The sequence below is a fragment of the Odocoileus virginianus genome, chromosome 5 (assembly GCF_023699985.2).
Source record: "Odocoileus virginianus isolate 20LAN1187 ecotype Illinois chromosome 5, Ovbor_1.2, whole genome shotgun sequence".
In the NCBI taxonomy this organism is placed as follows: domain Eukaryota; kingdom Metazoa; phylum Chordata; class Mammalia; order Artiodactyla; family Cervidae; genus Odocoileus; species Odocoileus virginianus.
In genome coordinates this window covers 60,428,502-60,443,917 of record NC_069678.1, presented here as the reverse complement: position 1 = coordinate 60,443,917, position 15,416 = coordinate 60,428,502, and the positions used below count along the sequence as shown (strand labels likewise).

The 15,416-nt window shown below is 39.9% G+C and overlaps 1 protein-coding gene across 5 annotated transcripts in view; it reads left to right on the top strand.

The window, feature by feature from the left end:
- Window positions 1–12,230, top strand: part of PDE4B (phosphodiesterase 4B) — a 636,924-nt gene extending 624,694 nt beyond the window's left edge. For all 5 annotated transcript variants that reach the window (XM_020877728.2, XM_020877731.2, XM_070468014.1 and 2 more), the window contains 7 exons: window positions 245–343; window positions 490–654; window positions 2,965–3,064; window positions 5,209–5,363; window positions 5,489–5,611; window positions 6,326–6,508; window positions 9,945–12,230. In XM_020877728.2, coding sequence (XP_020733387.2) covers window positions 245–343; window positions 490–654; window positions 2,965–3,064; window positions 5,209–5,363; window positions 5,489–5,611; window positions 6,326–6,508; window positions 9,945–10,310 — 1,191 coding nt within the window. In that variant the 3' untranslated portion in view covers window positions 10,311–12,230. The remainder of the gene's footprint in view (window positions 1–244; window positions 344–489; window positions 655–2,964; window positions 3,065–5,208; window positions 5,364–5,488; window positions 5,612–6,325; window positions 6,509–9,944) is intronic.
- Window positions 12,231–15,416: the final 3,186 nt, after the last annotated feature.

Genomic DNA, 15,416 nt, shown 5'->3' with positions numbered 1-15,416 from the left:
GCAGCCAAATTTACAAATAGACACACACTCTCCCTCTTCTGAAAAATATATACGAAAACATGTAATTAGCATGAAGAGGACACCCAGCCTCCTCGACCATTCCATTTTCAAATGTTCATGTAACTGGAACACTAAGTAGATACTCTATAGACTTAGTCAACTTGTGTCCCCAAAATAAATGAAAACAATGAGGCCTGCTAACAAAAGTGTTTTTATTTCTAAATTTCTCTCATTTTGATGACAGGAGCTGGAAGACCTGAACAAATGGGGCCTTAACATCTTCAATGTGGCTGGATATTCACATAATAGGCCCCTAACATGCATCATGTATGCCATATTCCAGGTGAGTAAACAGGAGTGAATGTTGGTTATCCATTTGGATGTTCTTTATGTTTTTTTTTTTTTCCATCCCAGTTTACCTTTCTGATTTGGCTTTTCTTCATTTTTGGACATCCACTTATTTATTTTCTAACCCATTTTGCTGTATAGGAAAGAGACCTCCTGAAGACATTCAAAATCTCATCTGACACCTTTGTTACCTACATGATGACTTTGGAAGACCATTACCATGCAGATGTGGCATACCATAACAGCCTACACGCTGCTGATGTGGCCCAGTCAACCCATGTTCTTCTTTCTACGCCAGCTTTAGACGTGAGTAGTTATGATCTGTCTTGCATACCTTGCCCATCCTCTGAAAAATACCGTAGAAAGTATGATATATAGAGAGAAATAATGTAATTAGATGATTGTACATACTTGAACTGGCTCTTTATATTATGTATAACATGTATCAATCAGGTTATTAATATAAATGGATGACATTTCTACTTGCTTTCTGGTATTAGGGTAGCCTTTCCTTTGCCTCTTTCACATTTGAAAAAATATTTAATTATCAAGCAGGGAGCTTTATTTTTCATTGTGTCTCCAGTACCTAATAAGTGTCTAGTTTGAAATCTAGTGTATAGTCTGTATGTGCTGATCTGAACTGCCACCCCATCCCCGGCACTGTGAGAGAAAGCACAGAAATATAATATAAAATGTTACCAGTAGTTTCTATCAGGCTTCCCGGTGGCTCAGATGGTGGGTGAAGAATCCGCCTGCTATATGGGAGTCTGGGTTCAATCCCTGGGTTGGGAAGATTCCCTGGAGGAGGGCATGGCAACCCACTCCAATATTCTTCTGGAGGATCCCCATGGACAGAGGAGCCTGGTCGGTTACAGTCCATGGGGTCACAGAGAGTCAGACACAACTGAGTGACTAAGTACATAGTTCCTATTAGTAATAAGCATAGGCTTATTATAAGCATATATATAATATATATTCATATATAATATAATTGTATAATTATATTGTAATTATATAAGTATATCATTATATCATATATTATATAAATTAATAATTATAATAATATTATATAATATATATTATACTATATATATGTAATATATATAAACATATATATTATGCTTAGTATAAGCATAATAAGAATAGGCTTATTCTCCTAAGAGTTTGTAAAACTGATTCTATGTATTAAAGGAAAAGTAACTGAAAATCTAGAACTGAGGAATTAATAATGCTGAAGCAAATAGAGACAGCATTCCATCTTGTCTGATATCTTGCTAGAGGGTGGCTGTGGCTGCTCCCCTCGCTGACAGTACATTTATATATATCAGTATATGCAGCCAGGGCGTCCAGCAGGCCATACTCTCGCTTGACAGATGGCAGTGGTTAGGTATTTCCAAAATGTGCAGGCCCACCCAGGAAGGGACTGTCTACGCCCTAGCCCAGACCGCTTTTTCAGCTTGGAGGGTGAAGAAAGATTAAACTGACCCCTGCTCTATTGCTTGGGTTCCATATATTCTGAGAAATGTAATCGAAGAAGTTAAGACTGTTTTATTTCCCTGAAGGAAAAGAGCAATAGTATTTTTATGTCCGTGTATCACACGGTGGGACAATAGTTTATCAACTATCTATCGCTGCTATTACTATGTGGCTGGGGCTTCCCTGGAAGCTCAGTCAGCAAGGAATCTGCCTGCAATACAGGAGATCTGGGTTCGATCCCTGGGTTGGGACGATCCCCAATATTCTTGCCTGGGAAATCCCGTGGACAGAGGAGCCTGACAGGCTCCAGTCCATGGGGTCACAAGTATTGGACATGACTTAGCAACTAAACCACCACCACTGTGTGGCTAGAAATTGATTGTGAGTGCCACAGATGTTTAGAGAAGAAAGAGTTTAATGTGTGTGTGCATAATTTGATTTGAAGGATCAGAGATGTAAGTAACCCCAAAGGATAATGAAAGACATTTCAGCCAGAGGAAGACATTTTAGCCAGAAGCAAGTTATACCTAAATAAATACTAAGTTTAAATCATTGTGTACAGGTGGGGCAGAGAAGGCTTCACAGGAGTTGAGTACTGGGCATCAGGTCTCACTTATTAGAAATGTTCTCATATTCTGTCTAGAGTAAACACTGAGTGGATAGGTATTTATTGAATGTATGAATGAATAAGTAAGAAAGCTTCTGACCACACTACAAGGTTAGATTTTTGAAAACAACTTATTGGCAGTCTTATAAATCTGGAATTTGGCCTTACTCAGCCTGAAAACATACACAGGTTTTTATGTCTCTGGGCAGAGCCAGTCTGACTTGCTTGTTTGACCTGTATGTGCTCGTGTTACATAAGCACTATCCTGCAGTACCACTTATCCAAGAAACAAACATCAGGTGCCACCTGATCTTTTACCATAAGCATTCCCCGAGCCACGGCCTGCAGGCTTGATGTGCATATTAAGAGACCTTGTGATGATGGACAGAATCTGCATTTAATTGAATTAGTATATTGAGAGATTATGTAAATCAACAAACCACATGAATGAAATGGGGTACCTCAGTGTGAAACTGAATCTGCAGGCTAGGCTAATGGAACATGGAATTCAATGAGCTCATTTTGCTCTGCAGGCCGTCTTCACAGATTTGGAAATTCTGGCCGCCATTTTTGCAGCTGCTATCCATGACGTTGATCATCCTGGAGTCTCCAATCAGTTTCTCATCAACACAAGTGAGTTCACCACGAGAATAGTCATTCAAGATAATTGTATGATTCACTGCTTCATTTTTTTTTCCTCCTGATGTTTTCATTATGGATAATAATAAGAGTAATAATGAGGTCATCCTTCCATTCCACTAGACTAGTTAGACCTTTCCTGGATACTGTGTCCAGTCTAGCAACATCATTTTGAGCTGCATGGAGAACTTGGGAAAGGTCAGAGGGGACCCATAAAAAGCACTCAATGTTTGGAAAATACAATATGTGAGGAAAGAGTAACTGATGTGGAATTATCTAGCAAGGACAAGGAAAGGCTTGGGAATAATGTGGTAATAATTTTCAGGATTATGCAGTGCTCTCACAGAGAGCATGGTGTCCCACTAGTGTCCCTTTCTACAGAAGAAGCAGGTCCAAATGTTGGCTCTGAGCATGCGAGCCTCCAAATAGAAATAAGATTCCAGAAAAAACACTAGAATAGGCTTCTACAATTCAGGGTGGACGGCTGGGTCATTAAAAGTCTCCCACCCTCTCTTCCAACTGCAAAGGTTTGATTATGGACTGGTCAGTAATATGGATTGGTCTGACTTAAGTGACGTTCAGGGTTGGTCCAACCTTAGGATCCCAAGCCCTACTTGAAGCTTTTATCATGCTCAAAACATTCAGTATCCATGCTAATGAAAACCCATCATTTTCCCCAGCACTTCTGAATGCTGAAAACCTAAGTACTTTTCTCTTCTGAGAATATTGTTATCTTGTTGTGGTCAAGATTAACATCAAGTGCTGACAGTTTTAAGAAATGTTGGAGCTACTTGTTGTCAAAGAGCCCTTATCATCCTTTATCATCAGAATATTTGAATGACTAGGTATGAGGTGCCTTGTTTATTTTACCTCATTTTTCCATTGAAAGAACATAAACTTTGGGCAGCTACTTGTCTGTGTAGGTTATATCAGCTGGTGTATTGTGGCATCATGAGTCATCCCATATATAGGCCAGTTCACACAGAAAAATGGCCTTTATGCCAGAGCCATGTACAGCATTACAATACAAAACAGCCAGCTTGCAGATCTAGGCCCTTGATCACAGGATGAACGAGACAAGAGTGCTGAAATGACTTCACATTTCCCACCACCTTTTCTGAAGATGTAACTCAAAGCACAGTTAAAACAATGATTTATGACTAATAGCACCTACTGCTAGTAACATATTATCATCACTTGACTATTATTCTTGATTAGGAGAAAACGTTGCTTCATGAGTTTGATGACCGTGTTCTCAACAACAGATCTGTTCTGTTTGAACAGGTGCTGTTCAAAGGATGCCTGTGATTTTTCTGTGTGAAAGGCAGGCTAGAAGCTGTAGTTTAGGTATCCAGATAATGCAATTTCTGGCGTTATAGGGCCCTAGGGCAGTTAGCATCACTGACTCGATGGACATGGGTTTGAGTAAACTCCAGGAGCTGGTGATGGACAGGGAGGCCTGGCGTGCTGCGATTCATGGGGTTGCAAAGAGTCAGACACGACTGAGCAACTGAACTGAACTGAACTGAGGGCATAAAATGGGACATCAAGATTGCTGTAAAAAATTATTGTTTTGTTACCATATTTATTAAAAAACTCCAAAAAGCTATATTATTTGGATAAAGTAAAAATTTAAACTCACACCATTATCTTCTTCGAAAATCCAAAACTCACAATTGACAGAGCTGGGAAATATATCAAAAAGTGAAATAATGTGAAAAATTGTAATACCTTGGATAAAATTTAGTGACATTTTCAGTGTATTCTTTTCTGAAGTACAAAATATGTGAAGACATGAAGTTACAAACTGAGATTAAAATAGGATTTAATTGCTTGGAAATGCCCTTACCTAAAATGTCAATCTTCAACTGAAGTGAAAAAGAGAAAAAGGATTTTAAAAATACTATGACTTTTAATCAAAAAGAACATTTATATGCTAATATCTACTAGAAGCTTTTTTTGTTGTTTAGAAACTGATTCTTTTTAGAGGGAGTCTCTTTCTTTAAGGGAAAATGACATATAGGGTCTTGGTTCTTGAAATCATTTGGAGAGAACTTGCTCTGATTTCATACTGAGGTAATGTCACTGTTTGAATTGTATCCCTTTTCATTAAATCATCATTCTTCCTTGTTTACTAGATTCAGAACTTGCTTTGATGTATAATGATGAGTCTGTGTTGGAAAACCATCACCTTGCCGTGGGTTTCAAACTGCTCCAAGAAGAACACTGTGACATCTTCCAGAATCTCACCAAGAAGCAACGTCAAACACTCAGGAAGATGGTTATTGATATGGTAAGACTTTGGCCTCCCTGTGATCCTCACTTACTTTTACTTCTGTGGGAAGAGAAAATCCATTCTCCTTGATAAACTGAGTTCCTTGAGAGTTTTCTGTTCTTTTCTTTTTTTTTTAACCCCAGGTCTTAGCAACTGATATGTCCAAACACATGAGCCTGCTGGCAGACCTGAAGACAATGGTAGAAACAAAGAAAGTTACAAGTTCTGGTGTTCTTCTCCTGGACAACTATACTGATCGTATACAGGTATTGGATGGAAGCCTTCCATTCAACACAAAGCCACACCAAACTAAATGAAACAACAACTAAAAAAAGAAAACAAATTTACTTAGTTGCATGTTCTAGGTTACTATTACAACTTCAGGCTCATATTAAGAACAAGCAAAGGAAAATGGATATTCAAATTGATCCTCTAATTTACAAGGAAAAACAGAACTCTACTTATTGAGTTGCTTAATTCTAAAAATAAACAGCAAAATCTCATTGTAATAGGGTGTACGTGACTGCTGATCCTAAAAGCTCATGTTTGGATATAAATCCCACTGACTTGAACTTTGTCAGGTCTGTTTTGGTTATACAAATTGCCCTCAGCTGGTCTCCTCTTTCCACAAGTGGAAAATATGAAGACATCTACTTTGAGTAATTCTTTGCATTTTTTCCAAACTGAGGAAAAGAAACTATGGCATCAGTATCTGACCTCTCATGTCCCTTCCAATTTTTAAATTCAGTGACTGTCAATCAAAGAAGACACATTTTCCCTTTTGGGACACTAATAATGGCAAATAACCAACTCTGGCCAGCACCATCGTAATCTTGCCATTTTGGTGCAAACACCATAATTATAATGCAACTAAAATGTTCTTAGGTCTGGTACCAAGTGTACTAGTACAAGAGGGATGAGATGTTCTAGTAGTATTTATAACCTAATTTTATGGGATTTTCAAAACTTGATGATTTCAGGTCCTTCGCAACATGGTACACTGTGCAGACCTGAGCAACCCCACCAAGTCCCTGGAATTGTATCGACAGTGGACAGACCGCATCATGGAGGAATTTTTCCAGCAGGGAGACAAAGAGCGGGAGAGGGGAATGGAGATCAGCCCCATGTGTGATAAGCACACAGCTTCCGTGGAAAAATCCCAGGTATCTAATATAAGGTTTTTAAGGTTTCTGTAGGCTCTGCTGGTGTTTGAACTGGAGGACTCTTTCTAGCTATTTTCTCTTAAATATTTATATTTATATTTATATATATATGTATTTATATATATTTATATTTATATGTATTTATATATATGTATTTATATATATATACACACACACACACATATACATGGGCTTCCTGGGTGGCAGCATTAGTGGTAAAGAATCACTTGCTAATGCAGGAGACACAAAAGACATGGGTTCAATCCCTGAGTCAAAAAGATTCCCTGGAGTAGGAAATGGCAACCTGCTCCAGTATTCTTACCTGGACAATTCCATGGGTAGAGGAGCCTGGTGGGCTATATTTCATGGGGCCACAGTGAGTCAAACACAACAGAGCAACTAAGCAGCAATATATATATATGTGTGTATATATATATATGTGTATATATATATACATGTATACATATATATGTGGGTGTGAAATTATAAGGAAGCAACTACTTATTTAGTTTCATTATACTCATGGCTCATTTGCCTTCTCCATTACACTCAATTTAACAGTGAGGGGAGAAAGCGGTCTTCAGAAAACCCATCAAAGTTTGGACGGTGTATCCTCAGTTTAGATCAGTATCTATGACCCTAGCAAATCCAACTGAGTTAACCGAATGCTGCCATCTCCACCCCATCCCTCCAGGTTTCCCCCAGCTCCATCTTTACCCTTGTTTCCTGAACCTTTTTTCACTGTCCAGAATCATGCACAGTGCCACCATCACCAGAGGTGGCGAATCTCTTTCCTACATATCTCTTCTGCCTCATGGTCAAAGTCCTGTGCTGTGTCCCAAATATGCATATTTTATACACACACAGACACACACACACACACACGGGCTTCCCAGGTGGCACTAATGGTAAAGAATCCACCTGTCAAGGCAGGAGACATAAAAGACTTGGGTTTGATCTATAGATCCAAGTTTGCATCTACACTTCTGAGAATAGGCTGACATCTTTTGGTTGCATGCAAAGTTACAAACTCCCTCTGTGCTGGAGGTACATTACACTGTAGTCAGGGAGATGCGGAGATGCCCCTAGAGGAAAAATATGTAGCACTAGAAAGTATCGATATCCTTACTAGGATTCAGGGCCAGCTGAGATGCTATTTTTTTCAGAAACAAATGACCTGAGCCAGGTAGTCATAATTCAGATTGTGTCTCTAGGCTGCCTTTATCACAAAATCATTCAGACTATTTTTTGTTAGTGTTTATCCTCTTTCTCCACTACTTTCTACCCCCAAATTTGCATGTAGTTGTAATATCAGTATATAATTCCTTTGCAGTTATCACTGTGTTGCTTTTTTTAGAAAACCAATCAAAATTTAAAGTCTATAAAAGTGTCTGTAAGTCTAATATGCCATAAAAACATGTCACATTAAGTTAAGGCCAATTCAAAATCCTCATGCCTTAATTAGAATAAGCTATTTGTGAATTAGTTAATAATTAGCCTACTGTCCTTTGATTAGCAACATAGGGGTATGGTATATAGGTGATGTTCTGTGTGGTTTTCCACAAATTTTCATATACATTATCCCATTTGAACCTCCAAACAGCCTCTTGAGACAGACATAGCAGGTATTTTTGCAGGGTGTCAGGTGAATAAGCTAGCCTCTTGGTTCAGTTCACCAGCTCATCCCTGCCCTCCACCCAAAGCACTCTCCATCACTGTGAACAGGTTTCCCTGTTTCCATGACATTGTGGTCCACTGTGGCATTTCCACAGATGGGCTTTGGTGAGCATTGTCTGAGTGAACTGGTAATGAAACCCTTGACTTGGTGCTCTTCAAATTTGTAGTGTTCTCTCACCCCAGGGTCTAGGAAATAAGCAACTAGAAGCTGCCTTTCTTATAAATGCTGAACATTTGGCAAAAGCAAAACAAATGAAGAAAAAAAATGGCTGCACTGTAGTTCAGCTGATTGAATTTTCTCCATTGCCGTGAGCTTTTTTTTTTTCAAATCCCTGGAAAACATGTTGAAAATAGTATTTTAAAACCCTTAAACACACGTAAAGAATTAAAAGAGAGGAAAGAAGAGTGGGTGGAAGAGAAATATTTGAATCATCTACAGTCAGTCTTATAACCAGTGCAGATCAGAGATTCCCTGACTTTGGTGTGAATTCTGTTAATGCTAGGGAAACACCAGAGAAAAGAATGAAAGAAAGAGAGAAAGAGAGGAAGGAAGGAAAGAAAATAGGTAGATAAGAGTCATGCATGGCTAAGGTTCTTTGATATGGTACAACTTGGATGTATGAAATAACTGGCCCAAATCCAGAATATTAACAAAGAGGTTTCCAGCAGTGTGGAAAGTTAGCCCTGTAATGCCCCATGGGTGCACAGAAGCTGCCCTTGCTCATCTACCCCTGAATCCTGACCCAGCATCTCTCCAGTTCCTCAGACCATAACAGGGGAATTCCATTCCCTCATTCAACTAGTGCCTGTTCTTTCTCTCAACCTGCTCCCACCCCCAGTGTTTCCTGTTTGTCCCGCAGTGGACGGGTCAGCATTAGGCCACAGAGCCGGCACATGCAGGATGCATAGCCCCTTTGTAAACCATAACAGAACCATGAGCTTCATGTTTCTTCACAGGAACACTAGCAAAGGAACTGCTTAATTGTCCTTATTTTTTCCTTCTTTCTCCCAATGGAAATGATGGTGTGCCCTCTGGATCTAAAACAATTGCAGACATGTCCACAGAGGGGATATTTATTTGTTTAAGAGCTTGAAGTATTTTCAAGTGTTTTACCTACGTCGTCTACAAACCAAAAGCATTCCACAGGACTTGAGACATGCCAGAGTCATCCTGGGCTGGCTCCCTTTCATTTTAAAACCGCGGCATATTTTAAAGTTATCAGGGAAAGAATGTTGAGTCAGAGCTCAGTGGACCAGGGGCTTCCTTCTTCAAAGAATGACTCACAGAATCCAAGGAGTGACAAAGTCATTCCCAGCCAGGGTTATATCCAGACTTCTTATTTGGCACACATCAGAGGAAAAGTAATCAGTTCTAGTGAGACCAACACAAGGCTTTGGAATCAAAGTTGGGACTGAGTCCCAGCTCCACCACTTACTGGCTCTGTGACCTCTGACAAGATATTTCTGAACCTCAGTGAGTCTCACTGAACCTCAGTGAGTCTCCTCAGTTTTCCTTTGTGAATGGTGAATATCCATTCTCAATCTGGGATTAAGAACTATAATGCATATATTGCCTTTAGTGCAGGATGCACCATATAGTAAATGCCCAAACAACAGAATCTGGTATTATTTGATCTTTGTTGGGTTGTTGTGTGTGTGTGTGTGTGTAATTTTTTTTTTCCTCTTGCAAACCAGGGCAGCTTGTTTGGTTTTCCAGGGCCCATCACAATAACAGAGATGTAACTTTATTTTCTTTCAGGTGGGTTTCATCGACTACATCGTCCATCCCCTGTGGGAGACCTGGGCGGACCTGGTGCAACCTGATGCCCAGGACATTCTGGATACTTTAGAAGATAACAGGAACTGGTACCAGAGCATGATACCCCAGAGCCCCTCCCCACCTCTGGACGAGCAGAACAGAGACTGCCAAGGCCTGATGGAGAAGTTTCAGTTTGAACTAACCCTCGAAGAGGAGGATTCTGAAGGCCCCGAAAAAGATGGCGAGGGCCACAGCTATTTTGGCAGCACAAAGACGCTCTGTGTGATCGATCCGGAAAATAGGGGTCCTCTGGGAGAGACTGAGGTAGATATCACCACAGAAGACAAGTCCCCGACCGACACATAATCTCCCTCTTCATGCGGAGATGAACATTCCACCCTTGACAAGCATGCCAGCTATATGGTAGGGCCAGCCCACCATGGGGGCCGAGGCCCGCACGGGACAAGGGCCATGTGGCCTTTCCAGTTACTTGAGTTTGGAGCCAGAATGCAAGACCGTGAAGCAAATAGCAGCGGCCCAGGAAATTCCACGGTTGACTTGCCTTGCTCGCAAGCTGAGTGGAGAGCTGAAGCTTTCTGTGGTTCTGGAGGCCAGCTGTGCATCACGACCGAATAGCTTGAAAGTGGAAGACACCAAACTGAGAGATTTTTCTGCACTATGTTTTGGGCATCTGTCCCCTCTGGTGACTGAACTGACTAATAATGTCATTTCTTAATCTGCTTACCTGTCCCCTTGTCTGCCAACCTGTGTGCCTTTTTTGTAAAACATTTTCACGTGTTTAAAATCCTGTTGAATACCTAGAATTTAGTATCAGCTTCTACACAGATAAGCATTACAAGCTGACAAAAACTTTTTTGACTCTTTCTGAGGGGAAAAAAAAAGGAAAGTAAATTGTCTTCCTTCTTTCTTGGGCAATATCTTTTACTCAACTACAGTTACTTTTGCAAATAGAAAGGCTACACTTCTAACCACATTCAACTTCCTTCCCCTATGGTCCCAAACAAGTCCTCAGTTGCCCTTATAACAGATCTCTGCCTGCCTGCTCTGAACAGTACTTTTTCTCCTCTAGAATTGCACTTCTTTGCTGTAAACAGAATAAAGTTGAACAGACTAAGGGGTAGGAATGGGTAGTTGTCTTGTTCACAGCAACAGTCTGTGTAGAATTCAGCTTCACAAGGCAATTGCCCTGTTGGGTCCTGAACCCCTGTGTGGCTGGGGTTGCACAATCCCCATCCTGTTCTCTTGCTCCCCTCTTCATGCTCACACCAGTTACACTGTTTCCAATTTAATGCTGCCGTCTTTCTCTTGCACTGCCTTCTGTGCTAACACCTCCATTTCTGTTTATAACCGTGTATTTATTACTTAATGTATATAATGTAATGTTTTGTAAGTTATTAATTTATATATCTAACATTGCCTGCCAATGGTGGTGTTCAATTTGTGTAGAAGACTCTGCCTAAGAGTTGCAACTTTTCTTGTAACGTTTTGTATTGTGTATTATTATATAACCTGAGCATCGCTGAAGAGATGTCCCCCTCGCCAGTTGGGTCTGCCCTTTTCCTGGTCCGAGTTGCTAATACTGCGCAACTCCTTCATGAACTGGTTTTGAAAACAGGATTCTCACATTAGATACTAATGGTTTCTACTGAGCTTTTACTTTTGTATAGTTTGATGGGGCGCGGAGGCAGTGGGCTGTGGTTTTTACCCCTGTTCTATTCAAATCTGTACACACGAGTTGAGTTTTAACTGAGTTCTACTATAATTGAGGCTTCAGTTTAACAAGAAACACTACATTTGGTTTAACAAGCAACTCACCAATCATTCTTCTGAGAGTCCCCAAACTACTGACTTTGAAGAGAAAGCTCCCAGCCTGCCATTAAGCAGGAATGTCAATGTTCCAATTAATTACTAAAGAAAACAATAAAACAATGTGAACTTTACAATGAAATGTGAACTGACATAGTAAATTATGCAAATGTGAAGCTTCTGATAACACTTGTTAGACCTCTGACTGGCTTCAGTCTCTGTAAAATCTATTTCATGCTTTCAGTTCAGCATTGTGACTCAGTACTTCAAGAAATGGCACAACTGTGCATGACCAATGGGTTTCTATGTCTATGAACACTGCTTATTTCAGGTGGACATTTTATTGTTTTCCAAAGTTTCTCACAATGTATGTTATAGTATTATTATTATTATATATTGTGCTCAAATGCATTCTTAAGAGACTTTTATATGAGGTGAATAAACAAAAGCATGATTAGACTGTAGGCCCAATTATTTCATGGTTAGTTCTGATGCATTAAAAGCAGATATTTTTTTCTCTTCTCTCCTACCATACCCCACAAAGAAAACCACCCAGTTAGCTTGGCCAACATCACACCTAAAGTTTCATAATCTGTGTCCAAAAAGTCCCCTAGCTTGGAACATTTACTTTTTTAGCAACTGTTCGACAAGGTTGGTGGTGCAAGAAGGGAGATGGCAAACTAGAAGAAACAAAGCCCCTTTAATAATCTGAAGAGTTTAATCTGCTAGATGAATAAAGGTAACCTCCCCCTTTGTTGGACCCTCTAGAAAAGTGAATCCTAGACTCACAGAACGTTAGCTTGATGTAGTCAGATAGTCCTATTGATTCATTTGACACATGAAGAATCTGAGGCCTAAAGAGTCACAATAAAGCACAATGCAAGGAGTGCTGGCTGACACTCATGGTCACCTCAGTGATCCATGGAGTCTCCTGTTGACTATATGGTTATGCTTTTCTTTCTGCAAAGAACTATGTAAATATCATAAGGAAAATAACACTTTGTTGAAAAAGTCAACTTAAAAAAAATTTATCCTGAGAAAGTTGTGTGTGTGTGTGTTGACAAAAGCTGCAAATGAGAATCAGTGGTAGCCCATGATATTTAAACCACAAAGGGAAGTGGTTGTGAACAAGGAAGGGGTCTGCTCTAGAAGAACTCCACTCAATAAACTGAAATTACTGTATTTCTTTTTGAAAATGACTGAAGTTGAGCCACTGTTTCAGAACCAACTTGCCTGCTGGTTCCAAGGCAGTGTTTATAGCTCTTTGCCACCATCCTGATTTCTGATTGCACCTGTCCATCTCTAAGCTTTTACAGATTGAGTGACAAGTGAATTGGTTAGAATAGCCACAAGTGTGACTTCAAAATATCTAGAGCTATAAATATTTATAAATATTTGCAAGTCTGTTCCTACAGAGTAGTTCCTAACCTTTGGTTCAAAATTAGAATCATCTGGAGAATAAATATTTTGAAAAATACTGATGTTTGAGTTCCATTCTCACTCCCAAATTTCTATTTGAATTGGTCTTGGGTGGAGCCCAAGTCATTGGATTTTTTAGTCTCCCCAGGTAATTCTAACATATAACCTGAATGGAGAATCAACTGCTTCAGAAAAGAGAAGCGCTGTTGTAGATAAGGCTTTTGTTTCAGTCTGTTCAGGCTGCTATAACAAAATTCCAGACTGTGTATCTTAAAAGCAAGAGAAATTTATCTCTCATAGTTCTAGAGGCTGGGAAGACAAAGATTAATATACTAGCAAGATCACTTCCTGCTTCATAGCTGGTGCCTGCTCACCTGGTGAAGGGGCTGGAGAGATCTCTGTGTCCTCTTTCACAAAAGGCACCAATCCCATCCATGAGGGCTCCACACTCATGACTGAGACACCTCCCAAAAGTGCTACCTCCTAATGCTATTATCTTTGGGATTTTGAATTTCAACATTTAAATTTTGGGGAAACAAACATTCAGAAAATAACAGCTTTCTCTCACCCCAGCTGTCTTCAGACACTCTGCACTCACCATGGCCATGCTCTGGTTCAAGTACAGAAATAAGGGGAGGGATGAGGTGAGTAAACTCTGCACTCCCAGGGCTTACAATGTGCTGTTGTGCTCATCACTTGCCTTCCAGATCGTAAAATCATAGTCATGTTCTCAGGAAAACCACAGTGGAGGTCAGTCTAAAAGAAAGTTCATCTTCTGGTTCCAAAACATAGACCATAAGTGTAATTGTCCTCCCACTCGATGGCCGGGAGCTACTGTAGAAGCAGAAGTTACTGAGGCATCTTTGCCAAGGCTGAGAGCGATAACTTTTGCTTAAGAAAATGCACATGAGCTAAAGACTGATTTACAGACTTAGGAACTGTCAGAGTTGGAAACACACACACATACATGCTGGATGGTGTTTCCCTGACTTACTCCCACAAGCTTATTTTGATATAAATAAATTGGAGGTCATTGTAATTCTCAGTCCACTAAAGGAAGCCTAATGGGGTCCATATGAAGGGAGGTGGTTTACTGTATTGATTCTGGAGCCAAATGACCTGGGTTCAAATTCTAACTCCTTCATTTATTACCTGTCCTGCCATAAATAAGTCACTTGCTTACTGGGCTGGAGTATAATGGGGATTATAAATCTGTCAGATGGGGATAATAAACCCAGGGCTTTTTCTACAATTTCATTGCTACTTCTCTGAGCTTCATGTTGTTCAAGAATGATGAAATCACTGATTATATGAGCTTTAAAACCTATGAGCCAGGATGGACATAGATGTCTGGCAAATCCTATTTATCAACCCATGATTTGTGCAGCCTGTGCCCCTTACCAAGGATTCTCCACCCTAATTTTCTCTTACATCCTTCAAGGTTCATATCAGGTGACCTCTAACGAGACATTTCGCTGATCCCTAAGGTTGGGATAAGGTCACTTTATCTGAGATTCCAGAACATCTCGTGCTTTGACATTAATTAACTGTATAACCCTGGGCAAGGTCCTTAACTCCCCTGGGCCTCAACTTTATCATCTGTAAAATGGAGATAATTATAATGATACCTAGCTCATAATGGATTATGTGAGAATTACACAATCTGATATACATAAAGTTCTAAGAAATGTTATAACTATTAATACCTATTACTATATATTTAAGTTAGGTTTTTGTCATTCCCTAAAGACTATAACTCATTGAAATCAGAAGTTGGATCTTATTCCCTATTGAACTTTAAGTACCCAATCCAATTTCTGGAATAAACATACATTGGGCAAACTAAAGTGAATCAAGTAGTTTTGTGAAAGAGTGAAAGACCTGGAAAAGGTCTCAGGCTTTCCAAAACCAAAAGCCTCAGGCTTTCCAAACCAAAAAAGGTATTGATCTCAGAGCCCTGAAATTATAAGCTATATAATTTCAGAACCAAAGTTTCCTCAGAGATGTTCTGGTCTATGCCTTTCCTTTTAGAAATAAAGGAATTGAGGCCCAAAGGTGGCCAGTGACCTGCTTGAGATGACAGAGTATGTTAGTGTCACAGGTTTGCCATAACCAAGTACCACAAGCTGGATAGTTTAAACAATTGAAATGTTTTGTCTCATAGTCCCAGAGGCTAGAGGTCCAAGGTCACGATGTCAAGGTCAATTTCTGTTGAGGACTTCGAGG